The sequence below is a fragment of the Pseudorasbora parva genome, chromosome 9 (genome assembly GCF_024679245.1).
Source record: "Pseudorasbora parva isolate DD20220531a chromosome 9, ASM2467924v1, whole genome shotgun sequence".
Lineage (NCBI taxonomy): Eukaryota > Metazoa > Chordata > Actinopteri > Cypriniformes > Gobionidae > Pseudorasbora > Pseudorasbora parva.
Window position 1 is genome coordinate 43487588 of NC_090180.1, and position 23480 is coordinate 43511067.

Sequence of the window (23480 nt, forward strand, 5' to 3'; positions counted from 1 at the left end):
GCATATGCATGAAAACCCATAGAAGTCTACTCACTCCTGCTGCTCGGACCAGCTACAGGTGATTCTCCATTATCCATAATGCTATGCGGGCTCTGGACGTGACTGTCTGGAGCCTCCTCCCACTGACAGCTTCCGTCCCCTGGCTCCCGGCTCTTAGCGCCTTGTCCTGCCTCTCCATCAAATCCCAGCATGCCGTTCACCCGGTCCATCTCGTCCTCGTCATCCTGCGAGGAGAACACAGTGCTTTCCGATCGACGTGCGCTGTCTAGAGACGGCGCCCGCACAGGGCCCGAGGCTTTATGTGCCGTATGACTGCAGCAGGGCACCGGGCTTAAATCGCATTCGCTTTCCCCTGGTGACCTTTGAACTTCGGTTTGGCCCTCAGCCCCGAGCGGCTTCCCATCTCCGTCGAGCATCTGAATGAGGTCGGACAGGCGCTCGTGCGAACGGCTGCGGGGCAGCGTCCTGCGGGGGCCGTTGGGTGTTAAAGCATGAGGCTCAAGTGTCGCACACTCTTCCTCCTCTTCCTCCTCCTCCTCTTCCTCCTCTACGCCCTGTGGCCGGTCGGGCTCAGACCCAGCCGCATCTCCTGGTTGAGTTTGGGTGGATGGGAGGCTGTGCAGCAGGTGGTGGATTCGGATGTAATGAGAGCGCGGCGTCTCGGGTTCGCCACAGGCCGAAGCGATGACCGTCTCCAGCTCAGACACGGGTAGAGAGCAGGGCCGCGGCTTCCGTCTCGGTGTGGTTCTGATCCTGAGAGAGCAGCCATCCTCTAGATCCACCTCGGATTCCTCCGAAACTGGCTGTGGGTTCGAGATCGCCTCCTCTTCGACTCCAGCAGGAGCTCCTGAAGAGTCTGCAGGCTCTTCGGCAAAGGCACAATCAGTTTCTGCCTCTTCTTGGATCGTCTCTTCCGCTTCTCCATTGGTCTCACCTTGCTCCATTTGCTCATAGCTCTCGGCAGCCTCTTCCTGCTGCTCTGCCTCTAAAGGCTCTTCCTCTATGGCATCTTCCTCAGCTGCACAGCTTTGCCCAGATTCAACGTCCATGGACATCTCTACAGAAGCCAAATCCCCATCTAATGGCAACTCTGGGGCTCCCTGGTCTAAACTCATAGTGTCTTCTGCTTGAAGTTGGACTTCAGCTTCTGCTGTGGCCAGTGGCTGCTCTGTACTAAGAGACATGTCCTCATCATCTGTGGAGAGGACAGACATCTGTGACCTACATGCACAAGGTAAAGATGCACAATATACTGGCAACCATGTGATTTGATAATGTTATTGTGGGTGGTCGGCTTATTATAATTAACTACATAACCGCTCAAATGTTTAGGGTCAGCAAGGAATACTCTTATTCAAGAAGGATTAATTCAACTGATCAAAATTGGCATTTAAGACATTTATAATGACTTCTGTTCATCAATAAATTACATTTATTGATGTAATTTATTGATGAATAAATTACATTTTAAAATATATTAAAACAGAAAACTGTTTTTAATTTGCAAGAGCATTAATTCACAATATTTCTGTATTTTTGTACTGTAATATTGGGGTATGTACTGTAATTTTACAGTCAGGCAGTACAACAAGGGCTCTGTAAGTTCACTATTATTTTAATGTGACATGAGTTAATTTAATGCCATCCCTCTTCTTGTCTCTAAATTGTGACACTTTGCAGAATCTACAGTGAGAGTTCATGTGTTTTGAAGAAGGCATGGCTTTGGAAACGCTCTGAAGGGAGGGTGGGATCCATTGACTGTAAAAAAATATGGACGTAGTGTCCATGACGTCACCCATAGGATTTGGTTCTGAAGCGTAAAGTAGAGATGAGCTGGCCGCTGCCATCTTGCTAGCGCGTCATCGCGCATCACGCCCGGATAACAGAAAGGGGGCAAAGAAATGGGATATGGGCGGAAGTGAGGTGACGCAATGACTATAGACAGCGGATAAATGGCTATCCACCTGTCACTCAAATTGGCCACACCCTTAATTGTGCAGTAATTTAAGGCTTTATATAATGATTATATAATGAATGAGTTATAAAAAAATTCACCCCCCTCACAGTTGTCATGAAGGGCAAAATTAGACGTATAGACCAAACCATCAATTTGTACCAGGCTGTAAACATGTTTTTTACTGCTGTAAACTTGGGCATTTTAGCATGGGGTTCAATGAGATTCTGCTCCATTCTGGAGCATGTGGCCAGTCGATGAATTGCAGTTTGAATTACTTTCCTACTGGCTTCAAGAGAGACCACGGGAGGTTGCCCCTTGGTGGAATCTCATCCTCTCAAATCTAGCTTGCTATTGCTAGCCACTCCATTTAACAGATGAAATTTCCACACCAGTCTAGCATTATTAACTAGAGTTATTTGTTTAAAGTAGCGGGATATATACTAGAGATGACCGTGTTATGGATTTATTATGTTTAATAAACAGTAGAATAAAAACTGGAATTACCTGGGTGGATTGAGGAGGTAATCTCAAACCTGAACTGCAGCTGGCCACTGACATGCTCTGTTGGGAGCCTCCGACCCAGAGTGTAACTGACCACCCGATCACTGATAAAAAACATAAGCAAGCACCTTGCAATTAGCATTTCAACTCAAAAGCTTAACAAGTTTAGGTTTGTTTATCTATGAGTATGTACCCAATAGCATGCTTCTCCAGTAATCTTTGCACTGGCATGGACAACTTGCCCAGGAAACGTTTTATGATGGGTCGGCTTTTGGCAAACTTGTCCTTCACCTCAATCTCCAACACATCCGTGGGCAGAGACACAAAATTAAAGCGCTACAAGAAAAGAAATACAAAGACACAGAGGCTGCAATCATTTCAAGAAGAACTTGTAACCTAAAATATGTGAATGCAATGTGAGGTCGAAAAATAAAACAAACAATAAAATGTTCATAAAAGCCATTCATATATTTTAAGTTTAAATTTGGCATGGAGCTCGTTGCGCAGGGTGCCAACATCAATGATTTTAAACAATATGACTTCAGTTGTATGGCCAGTTTTTGCATAGCATTTAACCTATAAAAATTAAGGACTGAACTTCAGCTATGATCACCTCTAAAAGATACAATACTAACCAAAAGGTATCGCTTCAAATACTGATAGTAAGGAAACAAACCCGCTCTCCGTCATTGACCTATTTCAATCCTTCACTGTAAGGCTATCTCCTCTACTCATCACTAATCTAATAAGAGCACTTAGCGGAAGATAATATTATCCAGAAACAGCAGCTCTACAACATAAAACAATCAAATCAAATCTAGGTGACCTCATCTCGTCTGCACCAAAAAGATTGGATTCGTAAGGAAATTAACGATTCTGATTCTCAATCCATTTAAAGATTAAATGGCACGAAATAATTCTTCATAATTATACAATCTACTACCGTTCAAAAGTTTGAGGCTAGTAAGATTTTTATTTAAAGAAATAGCAAGTAAGTATTAAAATGATCAAAAGTGACACATAATGCTGTTCTTACGAACTTCCTATTCATAAAAGAATCCTTAAAAATCACGGTTTCCACAAAAATATCAAGCAGCACAACAGTTTTCAACATTGATAATAATTTGAAATTTTTCTTGAGCAGCAAATCAGTAGATTAGAATGATTTCTGAAGGACCGTGTGATGTAAGAAGATTAAAGCAAATAATCCAACGCCGTGGTACAACGAGCACACTCGGGCCCTTAAAACCGCAGCCAGAAAAATGGAGCGCAGCTGGAAGAAAACAAAACTAGAGGTTTTTCGCAATTTGTGGAAAGAGAGCATGATTGCATACAGAAAGGCCATAAAAACTGCTAGATCTGCTTATTTCTCATCTCTTTTAGAAGAAAACAAACACAACCCTAAGTATTTATTCGATACAGTGGCTAAATTATCAAAAAATAAAGCTTCAGCTTCTGATGTTTGTAAACAACACAGCAGTAATGACTTTATGAACTTCTTTACTAGTAAGATTGATAATATTAGGAATAAAATTATAACCATGCAGCCGTCTATTACAGTATCACTTCAGACAGAGCATTGTAGGGTCACTGAGGAAAAATTACACTCATTCACTGCTATAGGAGGAGAAGAACTGGCTAAACTTGTAAAATCATCAAAATCAACAACATGTATGCTTGACCCTATACCGACTAGGCTATTAAAAGAGATACTTCCAGAGGTCATAGATCCTCTGCTTAATATCATTAATTCATCTTTGACATTAGGATATGTACCGAAAACTTTTAAGTTGGCTATAATTAAACCACTTATTAAAAAAACACAACTTGATCCTAAAGAATTAGTCAATTACAGGCCAATCTCGAATCTACCGTTTCTATCAAAAATACTAGAAAAGGCCGTGTCTTCACAATTATGTTCTTTTTTAGAAAGAAATGGTATATGTGAGGATTTCCAGTCAGGATTTAGACCGTATCATAGCACTGAGACTGCTCTAATTAGAGTTACAAATGATTTACTCTTATCATCTGATCGTGGTTGTATCTCTCTATTAGTGTTACTCGATCTTAGCACTGCATTTGATACTATCGATCACAATATTCTTCTGAATAGAATCGAAAATTATGTTGGCGTTAGTGGAACTGCTTTGGCATGGTTTAAATCGTACTTATCTGACCGTTATCAGTTTGTAGCAGTAAATGAAGAAATGTCACACCGATCACAAGTTCAGTATGGGGTACCGCAAGGCTCAGTGTTAGGACCGCTGCTCTTCACCCTGTATATGCTACCACTGGGAGATATCATTAGGAAACATGGCGTTAGTTTTCATTGTTATGCTGACGATACTCAGCTCTATATTTCCTCACGCCCGGATGAAACCTACCAATTCACAAGATTAACAGAATGCATAGCTGATATAAAAAATTGGATGAATAGTAATTTTCTGCAACTTAATTCAGATAAAACTGAATTTTTAATTATTGGACAGAAAAGCTCCACAAGTAGTAACCGAGAATACTGTCTAACACTTGATGAGTGCTCTGTCAAGCCCTCGTCGTCAGTGAGGAACCTGGGTGTGCTCTTTGATACCAATCTTTCATTTGAAAGCCACGTTTCTAGCATCTGTAAAACCGCATTCTATCATCTTAAAAATATATCTAAATTACGGCACATGCTTTCAATGCAAAATGCTGAACAGTTAGTACATGCGTTCATGAGCTCAAGGCTAGATTATTGTAATGCTCTACTGGGTGGTTGCCCTGCTCGCTTAATAAACAAACTCCAGCTAGTCCAAAATGCAGCAGCTAGAGTTCTTACTAGAACCAGGAAGTATGATCATATTAGTCCAGTTCTGTCAACACTGCACTGGCTCCCTATTAAACATCGCATACATTTTAAAATCTTGCTTATTACTTACAAAGCACTAAATAGTTTAGCTCCCCGGTACTTAAGCGAGCTCTTAACGCATTATACCCCATCACGTCGATTGCGGTCTCAAAACTCTGGCCAGTTGATAATACCTAGAATATCTAAATCAACTGCAGGCGGTCGATCATTTTCCTATTTAGCTCCTAAATTGTGGAATAGTCTTCCTAGCATTGTTCGGGAAGCAGACACACTCTGTCAGTTTAAATCTAGACTAAAAACACATCTCTTTACTATGGCATACACATAGAACATTTTTAACTTTCATTATTCAATTCAATTGACTGATTGTTAGGCTGCATTAACTAGGTCAGCCGGAACCGGGAACACTTCCCATAACACCTGATGTACTCGTTACATCATAAAAAGAGTGGCATCTACGCTAATGTTAGTCTCTCTGTTTATCCCGAGGTTTATCCCGGATCTGGGCCCTGTCCGGATCGGATGGTGGACCTGCCTGGACATGACCAACGCATCCTGGAGTGTCTGCTGAGCCGTGTCAAATGGTGTCTCCTCCGAATTTGCCTCACTGGCACGACATGCTCAAAACCCGTCTTCGGCGCAATAATTCCGATCTTTCATGTATTCATACTCTTGTGTAATTGACGCCCCATCCTAAATAAATCTGTCTCTTCCGTGATACCCTGAAAATTTTGAATAATCCGATCTAATATGATTTCCGACCTGTAAGGTTGCCAGAATAATAATCTTACACGGTGTGTTAATAGGCCAGAGGAGAACTGGCACCCCGACTGAGTCTGGCTTCTCCCAAGGTTTATTTTTCTCCATCATGCCCCGATGGAGTTTTGGTTCCTCGCCACTGTCGCCTTTGGCTTGGCTTGCTCAGTTGGGGACACTAAAAATATGATTAAAGTTATTCAACTTATTATACAAATAAAATATATGAATTAGGTCTTATTTAATTCTATAAACTATAATACTGATCTGCCAACATTGTCGCTATATGATAAATTAAAATGAGCTGATAACATCACTGTTTTCTCCAGTACGGCTGTACAGCCAAATCTAATTTTGTCGCAATATTACCCTGTTTGACACTGTGAAGCTGCTTTGACACAATCGTGATTGTAAAAGCGCTATATAAATAAAGTTGATTGATTGATTGGTAATGATACTAAAAATTCAGCTTTGCATCACATAAATACATTTCATTTAAAAAGAAAAAATATTATAAAAATATTTCAAATTTTACAGTTTTTACTGTATTTAGATCAAATAAATGCAGCCTTGGTGAGCATAAGAGACTTCTTTCAGAAACAAACAAAAAACCTACATGTAAAATTTACTGTACATTATTTATATATTTTAGTACCATTAATTAAAGAAAACTTCTAACCGTGTATCTATATTCTCTCTAATTGGGTCTGTTAGTGAGTAGTAAACCAATGATTTTGTGTTTGACTTAAATCATGCAGTTCCTATATTTGTTTATAAATAGAACAGATTCTTAATTTCCAGCCCTACAAAGATGAGGGAATATGGCTAAGATGCTGTCTTATAAAAACTGACAGTTTTGAACAAAATCCTGTCCGTCAGCCAGCAGGACACTGAGCCGTGTTTGGGATTCTGCAGTGACGCACCAAGTTATTTACAGAATGAAGGATTTACATGACAAATTCCATGTGGAGTTCAAAGCACAGAAGGGCAGCGTTGGGTTAAATGTCTGTAAATAATAACAGTGGGACCAGATATTGTTTTATAAGGATTTATATATGAGAATGTTTAATCTAGTGTGTGTATACACTTGTTTGTTTCCCATACCTCCCTCTGCCAAACAGGATTAATGGTATTGCAGACGATGCCTGATCTCTTCTCTTGTCCGTGGTGAGGCAGGGCAGGAAAGATGCTGTGCTTGCCGGGGTGGATGGCGATCTTCAGGTAGGGGTCGGGGTTAAAAAACATGCCTTTCTTCAGCCCAGTGGCCTGGAAGTCTGATCACATCATTAAGACAAGAGAGATGAATTAGAAGTCAAGTAACCTTTATTTTTTACAACACTTTATATAATAAAAACGGTTTCAAAGCAGCTTCAACAGTCAAACTATAAAGCAGAAGCAAAAGTGAACAGTGTCACTATTCAGCTAAATGCAGTTTTTATCTCAGTTTTACTCTTATCTAATAGTATCAGTGCAATAAGATCAGTAATATTGCTGGACATTAAAGGGGTCTTGACATGAGAAATTAAATTTTCTGTGATTTTTTGACCTATAAGGTTTTATTATTTATGATTTTTTGCATCTCGGTGCAGAATTCAGAAAGAACCCAGATTCAGAAAAAGTGGACTGTTTATTTTAATGGCGTCCTGGATCACATCTGAGGATTATATGTTTGTTCAGAGCATTTTATTACGTAGCTAATGTGGCATAGTGTAATGGAGAGTTCACAAAAAACTTTAGAGGAAAGATAAGTTTATAATGCAAGTCTGTAAATGAATTTTTTATATGAATACTGTTTTCAACACTTACTCAAGTGCAACAGCGGGTGGGAAATGCTACAGTTTCCTATATGCAATGACTTTTGCCAGTCATAACAGTGGCTGTTACTGACAAGCAATGTTCCCTCACAGACACAGACGTGAAATGAGGGGAGAAATCCATTTAATACTTTGAATGAGAACTTATTGAAGTGCTCTGTTCAACCGCAATAGATTTAGTATTGCTATAGTGTTAGAACCAGTGAATGCAGTTTACACGTTTCTTCGAGAGAATGTGAGCAGCAGTGAGTCATATTTGGGGTCCAAATAGCTCAATATGAGAGGCAACGTGAAACGCTAAGATGTGAAATAAAACGTTGTCATGTTTTAAAGAAGAGTGGCTTGATAAAGTAGTGGAAATAACGGATGATGAACACAGCACAGTAACAAAACAGACATTTACAGCTACACCCACAAGTATAATGTGCAAACTCAAAAAACACATCAGTAACATGTCAGTTTTTTAATAGATGTGTGTGGTTTGAGTTTCAGAGATGTTTAGATAACTATACATTTTTTTACATGTTCCCAGTGAACATACTTAGCTATATATATATATATATATATATATATATATATATATATATATATATATATATTTTTTTTTTTTTTTTTTTTTTTTTTTTATTATTATTATTATTATTTATTTATTTTTGTTCAGGTGACCAAAATGTCCGCCCATATGAGAAAAGTTTTGCTCAACAAGAAAATAAATTAGAGGGAACATTGCTGACTTTTTGCATTTATTTGTTTTTTTGTTTTTTTGTGTGCGTGCAAAAATCCTATTGCCATTATAAGTGAACCTCAAGGACCATATACAAAATCTCATTACCCCTTTATTTGTCTTTTAGACCAGACAAGAACAGACAAAACAGGCATTGAAGAGAACAGAGAGAATTATACTAAACTGAAAAAACTGAACAAAATAGCATAGAATAAAAAACTAAAAAACAGTATAGAACAAAATAAAACAAAAAAGAGATAACAAAACCGAACAGAACAGAATATTACTAAAATAGAACAGAAAGATAACAGAATAAAATAAGAGAAAAGAAGACAACACAAGAATACAGAATATTATAATAAAACAGAATATAATAAACCATACTTATTTATCATTGCATGACCAGGGCTAAATTTGCTTCTTAAAATCTCCTAAACAGCTCAAAAAAGATGAACACTGGCTTCCCAAAAGTACCTTGCAGAAGTTTTTGTAAGGAAAGAAACATGTAATTGGGGTTAAACATGTTCCTATAGTTGTTTACAGGAGACTGCAAGCACTGGATCAATAAAGAAATCCCCAGGATACACTAAATATAGAAGCCCCATGAATATTGAAAAGGCTTAATGATCGACTGTCTTGTCATGCCAGTTTTTATTGACACACACCTGACAGAGAGAAGCTGATGAGTCTTCTTCTGCCTTGACTCTGAGGTACATCATCTGTGGTCACCGGCTTAAACACCTGATGGCAGATAGTTCAGAATTAAATGTGTCAGATTTCACTGGAAACGGCTGGACAACTTTTGCGTAATATCAGCAGCCATATCATGATCAAAAATGATGACAGAATAGTTTACAGCATAGAATCTGAGACATTCTCAGTTCTCACTAAAAATAAAATAAATGTATGTTGTCGTTCCTCATTGCAACAACTAAAGAAATGATAATGGAAACGTTTTTAAGCTTTAAATATGTGCCACGGGGCAATTCAAGCTTTGCATCACACAGAAATGTTTAATACTGCAACCAGCCAACATGTTAGCAACTAATGCCAATGCAGCCTTTTGCATTTGCTGTGTTGATTTTAAATTGTGTGGAAATATGATCTTTACACACTTAAACCTCAAAAAGCTGCCAACAGATGAAGTATTGCTGACATTGGGTGGGATAGAAACTGACAGAGAGAAAGATATCAAGGATGATTAAGTCTTTAGTGCTCTAATTTCCAATTATCAAAAATATAAAAAGTTTAAGATCCCCCATTATGCTTTTTTTCATATACTACCTTTCATGCACAGTGTAATATAGCTCTTTGTAAATGTAAAAGGTCTGAAAAGTGCATGACAAATAGAGTTATTAGTTGTGTCTGATATCAAATACTTCTATGTAGTGCTATATAGTACACAAAAAACAGCAAAAGAGTAATATGTGAGAATACACAGTATTCGAAAAAGGCGAAAAAGTACGGATGACCTACTACTTCTGACGAGATTCTGAAGTACGCATTCGATGGACAATAATATCACACAAGGCCACGGGAGAGGATTTATGAGAGCAGATTTAAAACTATTGTAGGAGACCTAATATAAAAACTAGCATAATTAATTAATAAAATAGCATAATATGGGCACTTAAATGAATATGAATTATGTAATATGAACCTAAGTGTGGGGAAAACTAATTTTCTGTGGAGTTAATAAAAAACGTGCTCCTTTCACACAAGCAAATAAAATGTTAGGTGAAAACCACACCACGTGTCCTGTACATGACACACTTTACCTTTAAGAAACAAAAAGGGAGTTTGTTTCACTCTGTGGCTAGGGAGGTAGGCCTGCATTAAGCCATCAAATGATAACCTGAGATTATCTTCAGCATTAATCCTCAGAGAAACAGATGGCACAGACTATTCTGCTCTTGAAAAACTCTTGATGAAACGTGACGGAAGATAAAACAGCTGCATTCTCCTCAAATCTGTATTATCATGCAATGGAATCGGCGCATAGATGCACACATCCTTATAAGGCCGCATGACTGATCTGTTCACACTTATGTTACTCACCACTGCTCAACTAAAGGCATGATGCCTGGACATTTAAACCATGGGGGGAAAACAAATCTAAATGTTTCCTCTTTCATTAGCTCACCGGTGCGGAGGGGTTCTTCACGGTCACGCATGGTGTGGTGGCCCGCAGGGCTCCGCTTACTCCATGATAATATTTAAAACAGATTTTAGTCTCCACTGAAAAAGAGCCAAACACAGAAAATGTCAAAGGTCACAGTGAGAAACCACAGATTTTACATATTTAAATGTATTTTTCTTCCAGATATGCTTAACTCATCTTGTTCACAGAGGACCAATAAAGGCTGTCCACAAGGTGTCTAAATAGTTTCCACCCAGTAAATTATAAATGTTGTCACCAACTAGAAATAGCAAGTAGCCAATTCTACATCGTCTGTGTTTTGGTTGCTTACTTTTTTTCAGGCCCCCAACCCTCATTTGGTTGCGAAGGAAGTGTCTGGAAATGTTCGTCACTGGTTTCGTTCATGGTAAAAATAGTTATATGAGGTTATTGTCATTTTTTTTTAAGAAAGGCCCTTAAATATAGCCAACCCCAACTTCCTCTTTCAATAGGAAACACTGTGAGAAAGAAAATATTGTGATAAAATAAATCTGGCTTGCTATTTGACAAATACTGCCCTTCATTTATATTTTAATATTAATAATAAAACAAATTATAATCAGGGCTTGACATTAACACCCGCCAACCCGCCAAATGCGGGCAGATTTCAGCTGTGGCGGGTACGGCAGCCACTCCGACTAGCCAATCTAGCGGGTTGAATATAATTTACAGCTAAATGAAATGCCAAGACCGCCGTACCGCTCTCTGTCGTACGCGTGATCAGTTCTCCTTGCTGCTGAATAGTCAAATACACGCGCACACTGATGTCCAAATGTCCATCGCTTGAACACTGTCGGTTATGGCTTAAGTGTACGTAAACAGGTGGGTAATAACTGGATATGTGTCACAAATATTATATCCATGCATTCAGCAGCCCAATTAAATACCTGTCTGTCATTAATGTTAATCAAACAACTACAGATGTTAAATAAATGTAAACATATTAAATAAATATGTATTAGTATCTGAATGTTTATTTTATTTTTTATTTACTATTGTTTTTGTAATTTGCTTAGGGTATTTTTATTTTATTTTATTTTATATATATATATATATATATATATATATATATATATATATATATATATATATATATATATATATATATATATATATATATATATATATATATATATATATATATATATATATATATATATATATATATATATATATATATATATATATATATATATAGCCTAACTAAAATAACTCATAGCCTATCATATTACATTTCTCATATTAGCCTATTATATTGCCCAGCCCTTGCCCACCTGCACATCCCAGCTGATATACAATGTAGTCTTGATTTGGGGGGTCACTCTGCATTTGAAAGTTTGAAAGGGTTTTAAATCTTCTAAATCAAGTAATTTACGCATGCCAAAGTCAACTTTAATCATATACAATGTAATTTCCAAACAGCAAAATTGTGGCCAGTGAAAATGCTGAGTGGCTAGTAACTTTGGAAAACCACTAGCCACAGTGGCTGGTGAGCAAAAAAGTTAATGTCAAGCCCTGATTATAATAATACATTTTAAGTTATAGGACATAAATCTCACATATGACATCAGACTTGGTTAGAAACACCATGAACAATTAAATACTATTTCTCATTCAGTTTAAATCTTGAGGGCCTTGTGATTTATGTTTCAGACAGAATTGTGGAAATCAGAACACGGAATGTCACAGAATATTTTGATTAATTACTAAAAAGAAGGGCTGTACAATTAATCAAATTCAAATTGCAATATTGTCTAGTGTGTGTGATTATTAAAACGCAAACAGAGTGCTTTTTAAATGAAGTCTTCCCTAAAATATCAAAAATAAATGTTTGGGTTAGCTAAAAAAAAATTATGATTACTCTAAATATATATTACATATATTATAAATAGAAATACATTACTATTAATAAAAACAAAATACTGTATAAATGCAGTGTTCTGTGAAAAAAAGCTTACATTGATGTTACTTGATTACATTTTAAAAGACTTATTCAATTGTTAATATTTTATGACTTCAGTGTTTAGACATGCATTTAAAATTACATCACAAAGAAATATTAAAACAGAAAACAGTACATGGGATTTCATAAAGCCCCACTTCATCATCAATTTGTCGAAAAACAGATCTGTTTTAAAACTGATTGGTTTATAACTTAATTAACACTTTAGCTAGCCAAACATAACATAATTCAAGGGAAAAAATATATTCAACATGCACTGTTGTACTTGAGCATAGCACAAAAAATAGCTTTTGCGGACGTGTTCAAACAAGCATGGTGCTCTAGTGGGCGATGTGAGTTTGAGTTTGTATTTAGAAATACAAGTATCTAGTATTAAGAGCCAAAAATAATTAGGAAAAAAGAAGCAGCATATAAGCCATATATGGCCTCACAGTGTAATACATGAGAATGATTTTAGGACCGTCAAGAAGAGACAGCATAGCCTGATATAACCTACAGACAGCTGAGGTGTGTGCTTTATATTAATACACGCACATCTTTTCATGAGACACAGCATATTAAAACTAAATGTTTTAGTGCTTTGAAATGAGTGTCACACCTGAGTAATTTTCTCTTCACGAAGTGATTTGTCTTGGTGTGTTTGCAACCATAGCAGCCATGCAAACATTTACAGCCACAAACAAAGCAGCTCTAACAGTATCCTGTTTGTGGGAAATAAATGTCTACAAGGCTGCATCATTTTAAGAATGTTTTGCATTGTGCTGTTATAACTGCACGTACGTTCTACGAAGTAGGAGTTGGCCTCGATCTTCCAGACGATCTGACCTTTGTGGGAGCCGTTCACACCTCTGTTTTTGTAGTCCAGAAAGTTCTCTGACAGAACCTCATCTAGGAGAAAGAGAAAAGTAAAGCCTCTTATCTTATTCTTCACAAGTTATGGCATGCAGATAATCACATATTTTGATTATTCATTTGAAGTTCTAAAAGATGAGAAAGCTTTTTAACTCAAATTAAAGCCAAAAAGCATTAACAGCCTTTAAAGGCCATCAGAGAACCTTTTTAACACCAGACACATGTGACAAAAATACAAATATCTCTCATTATAATCCAGAATTGTCTACAACGGAAATATGTGTCCTACAGCTGAGGGACAGAATGTTTTATTTTTACTGTGCTGCAGAACTACTCCAGCCACTTTATTTTTTCCGTCTATCTGAAATATAATAAGTTTTTATATTTAACAAAAGCATAAGATTCTTTCCCCAATTCATTTTATTTGTTATGAATCTTAACTTACAATTCTAGTAATTTTAATATTTTGGAAAGAAAATACAGTAAAACTAGTAATTATGTGAAATATTACAATTTGAAATAACTATTGTAATTTATTCCTGTGATGCAAAGCTGAATTTTAAGTATCATCACTCCCGTCTTAAAGGTGGGTAAAGTGTTATTTCAAAACCACTTTAGAAAAAGGACTCGGGCCGAGTGGAATAACAAACTTGTAGCCAATCAGCAGGTAAGGGGCGTGTCTACTGCTGATGGTGAGAAGAGCGCTCGCTCTAGCTCTGTGCACGTCATTATTCAAAACACACGAGTCACACATGACGGATATTAGCCGACAACTAGCTGCTTTTGCTTGACTATGCTTGTGTGTCATGTTCACTTGTTTGTCCATTTGCAATCGTATTGTGATTTGTGGCTCACTTCAGTGATGATAAAGACCCGTTCATTACCGCACCGTATGGAGCATCTAAATCTCCTCACTGTGTTCTTCAATCGTCAGCTCACACAATGTGTCCGACAAGTAAGATACTATACTCCTAATATATGTTTGTTTACTCTTTTCATGATCTATATAACCCTTATCCGGTCTAATTGTAAAATGCCTTTAGTTGGACTGTCGTGCTTGTGTTCTATCGAGTTGTTCATGAGAACGTTTGTGTGTGTTTTTGTGATTGCTATAACTCTAATCAGGTCATAATTGTAATATGTTCGTTAGTTGGACTGTCGTGCTCGTGTACTATCGAGTTGTTCATGAGAACGGTTTGTGATGGAAGGGGTGAATTTTTCATTGAATATTCAACCTGGATTAGTTACACTCATAGACAGTAAAAGAAATGGACAGAGCGACCCCATTGACGTCAACGGCGAAATAATGAAGTCAACCTAGGGGCGCTCACTTCCTGATGGCTGAGCGAACTGCGCAGGCTCAGACTGAGCTTGACGACGTAGATGTGACGTGAGCCTCCTGTCGGACAGCTGTAGGTCTTCTAGTAGTTGTGGAAAGTGAAAGTTGAATCATGTTGTTTAAATATTTTCTCCTGTTGCTTTTGGCTCACTATGGGCTTCTCTCCATTCCTCCCCCTTGACTTTATCAGACTTTATGTCTCTACGTCCCCCCCGACTGTCTCATAGACAGTAAAAGATTGCCTGCGAGCGTCTCCTCAGGTCTATACGGTAATTTCTCAACTGTGCGACAGAGTCGCGTTGGTTATGACCCAATCGTTAGCCTATTTTTACAAAAACAGCTTCTGCGGGGCGATAGTGTAAGATACAAGGTAACGGAGCCTTTTATCCATTGTCGTGTTTCTTTAGAAATAAACAATGGACAAATGGAGTCCTTAAAAGCCTCAGATGTAAAGTTATTCACTGTCAAAGTGACTCAAAAATGAATGGGAGTCAATGGGATGCTAACAGCAGGTGATGGCTTGGTTAGCAATGGCAGCCCCTAGGGGTGGAACACCTTCCAAGTGCTAGATTACCCCCTTGGTTACACTCAGATTCTGCCATAGTTGTTGCCTGGGTTACGTATGTGTGGGGCAGAGCTATCAAAATAGGGCCGAGACTCTTTTGGGGGTAGGGGCGTGTTTGTTTTGGTGATTTGAAATATCAACAACGGTTACCAGAACGCACTTACCCAACCTTTAAGTGTCCAATGATCCTTCAGAAATCTTTCTAACATTCTGAATATGCAAGAAACATCTCTTAGTGTAGTAGTGTGTGTTATACTAAACATTAAAGTTAGCTTGTATTAATTTCTACCTCAGAGTTAAAAAAAAAAATCTTGTCGCAATTGCAAGATGAAAGTGTAACATGAGTCACACTGTGAGAAATAAAGCTGCAATTATCTAAATAAGTCAAACTGGAAGTTATAAAATTGAAAATATGTGAAACAACGTAGCAAATTCTGAGAAATAAAGTAATTTTACTTTACTGAGGTGGAAATAGGCTTCAAAAGCTTGGGATATTTCTGGCCTTTTAAATTAACTTAATTTAGTTTCTAACCGAATGTATAAGCAATAGAAAAGCATATATTTACTGGTGCTCTAAAAACCCAGAATCTACATACACTGCTCTGAAGAATCTATAACATCACGAATACACAAGTTTGGGGTCAGTAGCCTATGATTTTTTTTGAAAGATCAAAGCAGACATGATGAATAGCTGATTTGTATGGAGGCATCTGATGAGCAAACTATACTAGAATTCAAGAATGGAAAAAAATCAAGTGAGCCTGGAGCAATTTGTGTACACAATGCACGTTTTTAGTGAACCGTATCGTTTGCTGAAGGCAACTCAGACAACCTCCTGAGTGCTCACATATGGACAAAAATCCAGCAAACCGAGCTCAGACCAAAAGGACCAAGTGTGACTGTGAAAACACCCTAAGAATGATTTCTGAACAAACGGCAAACTCCCGCAATCTCTCTTGAAGCCAATACAGAAGTAATGTAACTTTCAATTCCTAAACTGCCCACTAGGGACAGGCTCCAGAAGGGAGCAGAATCTCATTGACCCATTGACTCATTGGCCAACTTTACAGCAGAAAAAAACAGCCTGGTACAAATTGTGGTTTTGGTCTATACGGCTAATTTTGCTCTTCATGACAACTCTCAGGTCGTCTCTACTTTATGCTTCAGAACGGTTTATCGGAATCCTATGGGTGACACTATGTCCATATTTTTTTACAGTCTATATTTCTGAAGCACCATATGTGACTGTGTATAATTTTCCAAATGTTTGAATGAAATATTTATTCAATCTGAGACTTAACATTCAACTAGCAGAATAAAACACAACCAAACAGAAAAGCTCACCAATGAGGTACATGCCGATCCAGTCGCCCGCATCTACTTCCTCCTTGATGTCCCAGCTGAGGGTAATGTCCTGTGTCTGACCGATGGTGTAGCTGGAGGTGCTGATGGTGAGGGTGGAGCGGCAGTGGGAGGTCACAAGGTCGGTGTCGCTGGTGGAGCGCAGCACGGCCGCCGCCAGCTCCTCAGGAACGCCATTCTGGAAGTCCACATTGGGAAACTGCTCAGGGTTGAAACTGTGCCGAATCGGGTCCTTACATCGCCGCCTGCCGTGAGATGCACGAGATGGAGAGGCCATAGCTGCAAGCCAGAGAAACCTGTTCTGGTACAAGTTCTAGGAAAAATCAAGAGGCAAGAGTAAATCAGGATGTCTCCCACCATTGCTATACACAAATGCTATTTTGGACCATATAGTGTACGCATCAAACCATGCAACAACAACAACAACAACAACAACAAAAACAAAAAAATCAAGGAACAATGATGTCCTGGAGGGTTTAGAAGCTGTGCTAAATGCAGACTTTTCATGGTCAGCTTAAAAAAGACAAAACCGCTGGGAGTGAGGCAGGCCATTCATTTCATAACTCATAACATAAAATTGACACTTTAGATAACACTAGCAATAACACTCGGCTTACCTCAGATATTTAATGCCAATATTTAAATGAGATCATTTGATATAGAATAATTGAAATAATATACACTTCCAAAAGTTTGGAAATATCATAATTTAACATTTTCTATTTCAATATACTTATGAAATATATTTTTTATTTATTATGGCAAAGCTGATGCATTTACTGTTACTTTTGATTAGTTTAACACATCCTTGCTGAAGGAAAGTATTCATTTTTAATTAAAACATTTTTTTTACTGACAGCTAACTTTATATGGTAGAGTATATGATATAAATCTCTACTAAAAGCAAATAGTTACAGAATGAAAACTAACAGAAATTAAACTTAACTGAAAATAAAAACCCTGCATACTGCCTACTACTAAAAAATAGTACATAGAAATCTGGAGTATTTAGCAAAAACCAAAAAAAATCGAACACTGTAAAACTATCGCATGACCTCATCCCATTACATGTTTAATTCAGCAAGTGATATCCTGTTTTCATCTCTAACTCATTAAATATATAAACGTATTGTAGAAAGAAACAGGGTTATTTATTTAACTGGATACAACATCCTCTTCCTCATCTGTCTACACAGTAACATGCTTTTTTTTAAGACAGCATTTCCTTCATGTTATATCTCTGAAGAGAAAGAGGCCGTCAAGTAAAAATGAGCAGATTTGGCGCAAAACTCGCTGATGGATGTGTAGTGTAGGCCACAAGCGCAGCGGCTTTACGCTTCTCTGTGGGATGCCAAAATCAGGGCAAACATTAACTGGGTCTTGTGGTTTTCTGTGCTGCAGAGATAGGTTAGAGTGGTTGATAGTCATCAAACAACTGCCAGTCAATTAGGGTAAGACTGAACTCTTCTCCTTTTATTTTTAATATTTAAAAAGGTCTGCTGCGCATCCATCTTTGTGTAATAAGCTGAGTGTACGCACGTTGTGCACCCTTCATATTACTAACGTGGATTTTAAATAACACAAAAAATACTGCACACTTGTATTCAGACCAGGTATTTTTGTTGGTCAATGTATCTTAGTTGCCTGAAAATAGCAACACGCCAACAATGCGCCTGCCCTGAACACAACTTGCTTTCATATCAGCACACCCATGGGCACACAATGGTTAAACAATGTGGCGCTTTGATGTGAACATGATAACTGCATCAGGCTGAAACTAGCAAAAAACACTTGCATTGCACCCGTCGTTGCATTGTACCAGGTGTATGATAGGGCCTGATAACTTAAAGGCATAGTTATGCTGTGTTCCTGGCAGGTTTTTGAGACTGTAAGTTCTGACTTCAAACCACAACTCATGACTTTGTAGTGTTCCAGGCAAAGTCACGCCAAACTGCCTGAGCGCGAATAATTGCGGTAGCAAGATATAAACAAAGCATGGCTGATTAATGCTCATTTACAATCATTTCTATTGCCAAAGGTGCTTACTTTGCTTATTTAGGGGAAATGGTGGAGAGAAAAACGGACGAACGCATATGGCCTGAGAAACTGTTATACCTTTTATTTTATGTTAGTATATTTGGACATGTATTTGGTATTCATTTATTCTTGCACTCAATGGATTGTAAACTAGCTAACGCCAGAAAAGCTGCTGGTAATGCATAACATTTGTGGATAAATAACGTTAGAGCAATACCTTATTTTAATAAACAATTTGGTTTTTAATGCATGACTTCCATGCTTTGGCTTCCATCATTGTTTGGCTATGTGACGTCAGAACTCGTAACTGTGAGTACAATGATCTAGTACGAGTTCATGGGTAGGAAGTCACGTGTTTAATGGTCGTTCCAGTGCACTTTCACAGGTAGAAAAACAGGGGTTACGGGTTGCCTGGTATGCAGCATAATATATACATTTTTGGGTAAACTAACCAATCCCTTTAAAGGTATCATGAACAGTTTTGTGTTATTTTCACACTGTTGTCTGAGGTCAACTTATGACATTGGCAGGGTTTTTACATTCAAAAACATCACAACACTGGTTTCGAGGCTCTCTCCAGAACACTCGGTTTTGATGGGCGTGCTGTGCTAAAGACTTCGAAGTAAACGCCCACGGCTAGGATTGGATAAGATTTGCATATTTAATGAGCTTCAGCTCTCCAGTCTGTTCATGTGAGGGAGGATTGTTTTGAAAGCAGCAACCGGAATAATTCTCTTGACAGATCTCAGTCTTAAAACGTATTTATCAAACAAACATGAAAAACGCAGATCAAGAAATAAATGTTGTTTCACTATTTAAGATTCAACGGCCTGCCGGCATGCTTACGTTTTGGTAGCCTGTGTGGAAAACACACAGCCCCGGGACGTTGGGCTTTGCGAGCCCTGGGAGTCTGATCCCGAATCGCAATGAACCAACAAATAAGGGATTCTCCAGCCTGTGACAGCGTGCTAAGGTATGTTCTGTTAGACATGAACATATAATCAAAACGATCTGTAATAATGCAATACTATCACATATAAAAAACATGTTTTACTCACATAAGTGTGTTGCACCACTCAGATCCAATATCGAAGGAACAGCATTGTGTTTTAATCTCAATATGTCTGTAAATCCAGTGTGGACCTGTGTCTTGTTCACAAACCATTATCTTGCTATCTTCGGCGTGTTTATTGCCTGTTTAGCTCCACGAGTCGGTGGGCGGGGCTACAGAAGCAGCGACACATAGAGGCGGAGTTTCCCTCTTCTAATACGTCATTGATTTGAGAGCCGCGTTTTCTGGGCCTGGTATCTATAAAAGCTTTTATTTTACTAACAAGAAAGATTTCAGCTCTGAAACTTACAGAATATTCTTATATTACCATGACCTTTTTATATCAAAATGTCATGTCTTTTAATGATAAATACAATTTGGAAAAACACTAACATTTTGTTTCGCCACAGAACACACATTCTGTTATTATACAGAATATATTCTAAAGTTTTAAAATATCATAACCCATTACATTACAATGGCACTCTATAACACTAGCAATAACACCATGTCTCAGATATTTAAAGGGTTACTTCAGCGATTAGCATATGGCTTTGTATCAGTAGAAACCCTGGAGAATATTCAAATTATTGTGCTTTCCCCCCTCATATCTCCCTGAGACGAGAGATTTATGCATTTTATTTCTGGAAAAATTCCTCCTATGATGCAAAATGACGATTTTTGCATCATAGGTATGGAGCTAGAAATATGACTAAATGATCTGAATTTGAATTGTATAAATCTGAATTATTGACAAGTGTAATCTAACAAAATTGAATATTATGTTGCATTTTACACAGTTCTGAATTTGAATTTTTTTAATTGTTGAATATAGATCCTTTGAAATTGAACACATCTGAAATGTTTTTATGTCGAAATTGTTTAGACATGTATTTTCAAACAGCAGATATTTTGTTCTGAATTAATCGACTGGAAATATTCAGTTTTTGAAAATACAGATTCAAGATTTCAGATGAAGAAGAAATTCAGATCATCAAATTCAATATTCTAAAATTCAGATCATCAAATTCAATGTTCTAAAATTCAGATAATCAAATTCAATGTTCTAAAATTCAGATCATCAAATTCAATATTCTAAAATTCAGATCATCAAATTCAATGTTCTAAAATTCAGATCATCAAATTCAATGTTCTAAAATTCAGATCATCAAATTCAATGTTCTAAAATTCAGATCGCAGAAATTCAGATCTTACAGAAAGTAGGCCAGAGGTCATCAGGGAAGAGTAAAGGATGTCAGAAAAATCCAACGGAGCACCATCTGATCATTTCATTTCCTATTTGTAATGGAATAAAGAGAAAAGATCAAACAACCCCTTTATACTTTTTTGTTTATTTTAGATTAATGCACAGAAAAAGAGATTTTGGCTAGATTTCTCATTTTTCGTGTGATCGGGTTGGGTTTACCGCACAATTAAATAAGGTTGGGTACTGATTAATATTTTATATATCAGATAAACATTTTTTTCTGTGAAACGGGTTAAGTTGCACAGAAAAGTTGCCTGATCTAGGACCTGCCCAGTACAGTTTAAGAAGCGGTAGTCTTCTACTGCTATAAGACTACTATTTTGTTGAACAGACCTGGGCTGAATCTGAAATCGCCCCCTATACCCTCAATACCTGCAAACAAGTTTCAAAATCCGGCCTATCAGGTAGAGTACAGAGTAAATTTTATGTACTGTACAGTGTATTGGGGGGATTTTTGGTGGTATACATATATTGATTTTGAAATAATATTCTCATCAGTGTTCTATCAGCTTTCACATAGGCCTACTTAAATCTGCATATTTGTGATATTTACCCCAGGGCGTTGTGTCATTTTATAAAGGCCATTTTTTAAATCTTATTAAATGTATGCATTTCATGTTCAATTCTTACATTTGATTAATAAATGCAGTTATATTAGTAAGACACTAGGGCTTTTACCAATCAGATTAATTAATTTAAACTGCAAAAATAAAACAGCAATGAATAATGTTATGAGATTGATGTTCTAAATGTTTGAATATACAAATAAAAAAATGCAATGATACTTTTAAACATGAAACTAAACCGCCAATAGGTGGCAGCAAGTGATCATCTTAATGAGTGAGTCATTGAGTCGTTCATTCAAATGATTCATTCAAAACGCTGATTCATTCAGTTCAAAACACCGCGCTGAGTGTTGTTCCTTTGGAACTATATTCGTCGGTGAAATCATAGTTGAAATAGAACAAAAAAAGTTTTTTGAGTCTAACATGTACGTACCTAATAATGAATTATGCTACACAATTCACGATTGCAATGTATTTGAAATCGTTTAGATTGCTGCTCACTTGTTTTGATTTCTCCACGAATGTCTCACAAAGAGACAGGCAGTGCCAGCCTCAACGCTGTTACCAGAGATACACTCCATTATCTGTCGCTGTTTACATTGAATATAATAATAAATAAATTATTATCTGGTTATTTTAATGTTTTATTTGTCCTGTCGGGAAAGTAAAACCCTCTTTGATTTGTCCCAGACAAAGATAATGTGGAGCCCTTACAGTCAGCCCTGTGTGTTCATTCATGGTTTCTCTCGTGCTGTAAAGCGGAGGTGATTGGTTCATGTCATGAGCGCTGCCTTTTGTTTGAACCGAGGGCTACAGTGATCTGTGACTGTCACGCCATAGACTGTTAAAAATAGGTCACGCATCATTAGAGCATTTCCCATTATTATTGTTAACAACTTCACCCCCCACCCCCAAAAGACAACTCATCGGATCTACATTCATTCACTTGTTCGAGTTAACTGTATTAGTGGACTAAAGTAGGGTATAGTGAGGGTTTAGGGGGGCAATTTTGGATTCAACCCTGGAGAACGACAGATGACGTAAAACGCTTAGATTTTCTTCACTAATCAGCGATTTGTAAATCATGCACGAAAAATGAGAAATCTAGCCGAAATCTCTTTTTCTGTGCATTAATCTAAAATAAACAAAAAAGTATAAAGGGGTTGTTTGATCTTTTCTCTTTATTCCATTACAAATAGGAAATGAAATGATCAGATGGTGCTCCGTTGGATTTTTCTGACATCCTTTACTCTTCCCTGATGACCTCTGGCCTACTTTCTGTAAGATCTGAATTTCTGCGATCTGAATTTTAGAACATTGAATTTGATGATCTGAATTTTAGAACATTGAATTTGATGATCTGAATTTTAGAACATTGAATTTGATGATCTGAATTTTAGAACATTGAATTTGATGATCTGAATTTTAGAACATTGAATTTGATGATCTGAATTTTAGAATATTGAATTTGATGATCTGAATTTTAGAACATTGAATTTGATGATCTGAATTTTAGAATATTGAATTTGATGATCTGAATTTTAGAATATTGAATTTGATGATCTGAATTTCTTCTTCATCTGAAATCTTGAATCTGTATTTTCAAAAACTGAATATTTCCAGTCGATTAATTCAGAACAAAATATCTGCTGTTTGAAAATACATGTCTAAACAATTTCGACATAAAAACATTTCAAAT

General features: G+C 37.3%; 1 protein-coding gene across 2 annotated transcripts in view; it reads right to left on the reverse strand.

Annotated features, from left to right (window-relative positions):
* Nucleotides 1-23480, reverse strand: part of hecw1b (HECT, C2 and WW domain containing E3 ubiquitin protein ligase 1b) — a 52522-nt gene that overhangs the window by 19157 nt on the left and 9885 nt on the right. For both annotated transcript variants that reach the window (XM_067452736.1, XM_067452737.1), the window contains exons 2-9: nt 16843-17173; nt 13523-13630; nt 10744-10838; nt 9266-9341; nt 7167-7336; nt 2652-2794; nt 2462-2562; nt 35-1195 (exon numbers count right to left, since the gene is read on the reverse strand). In XM_067452736.1, the coding sequence (XP_067308837.1) occupies nt 35-1195; nt 2462-2562; nt 2652-2794; nt 7167-7336; nt 9266-9341; nt 10744-10838; nt 13523-13630; nt 16843-17173 (2185 nt within the window). The remainder of the gene's footprint in view (nt 1-34; nt 1196-2461; nt 2563-2651; nt 2795-7166; nt 7337-9265; nt 9342-10743; nt 10839-13522; nt 13631-16842; nt 17174-23480) is intronic.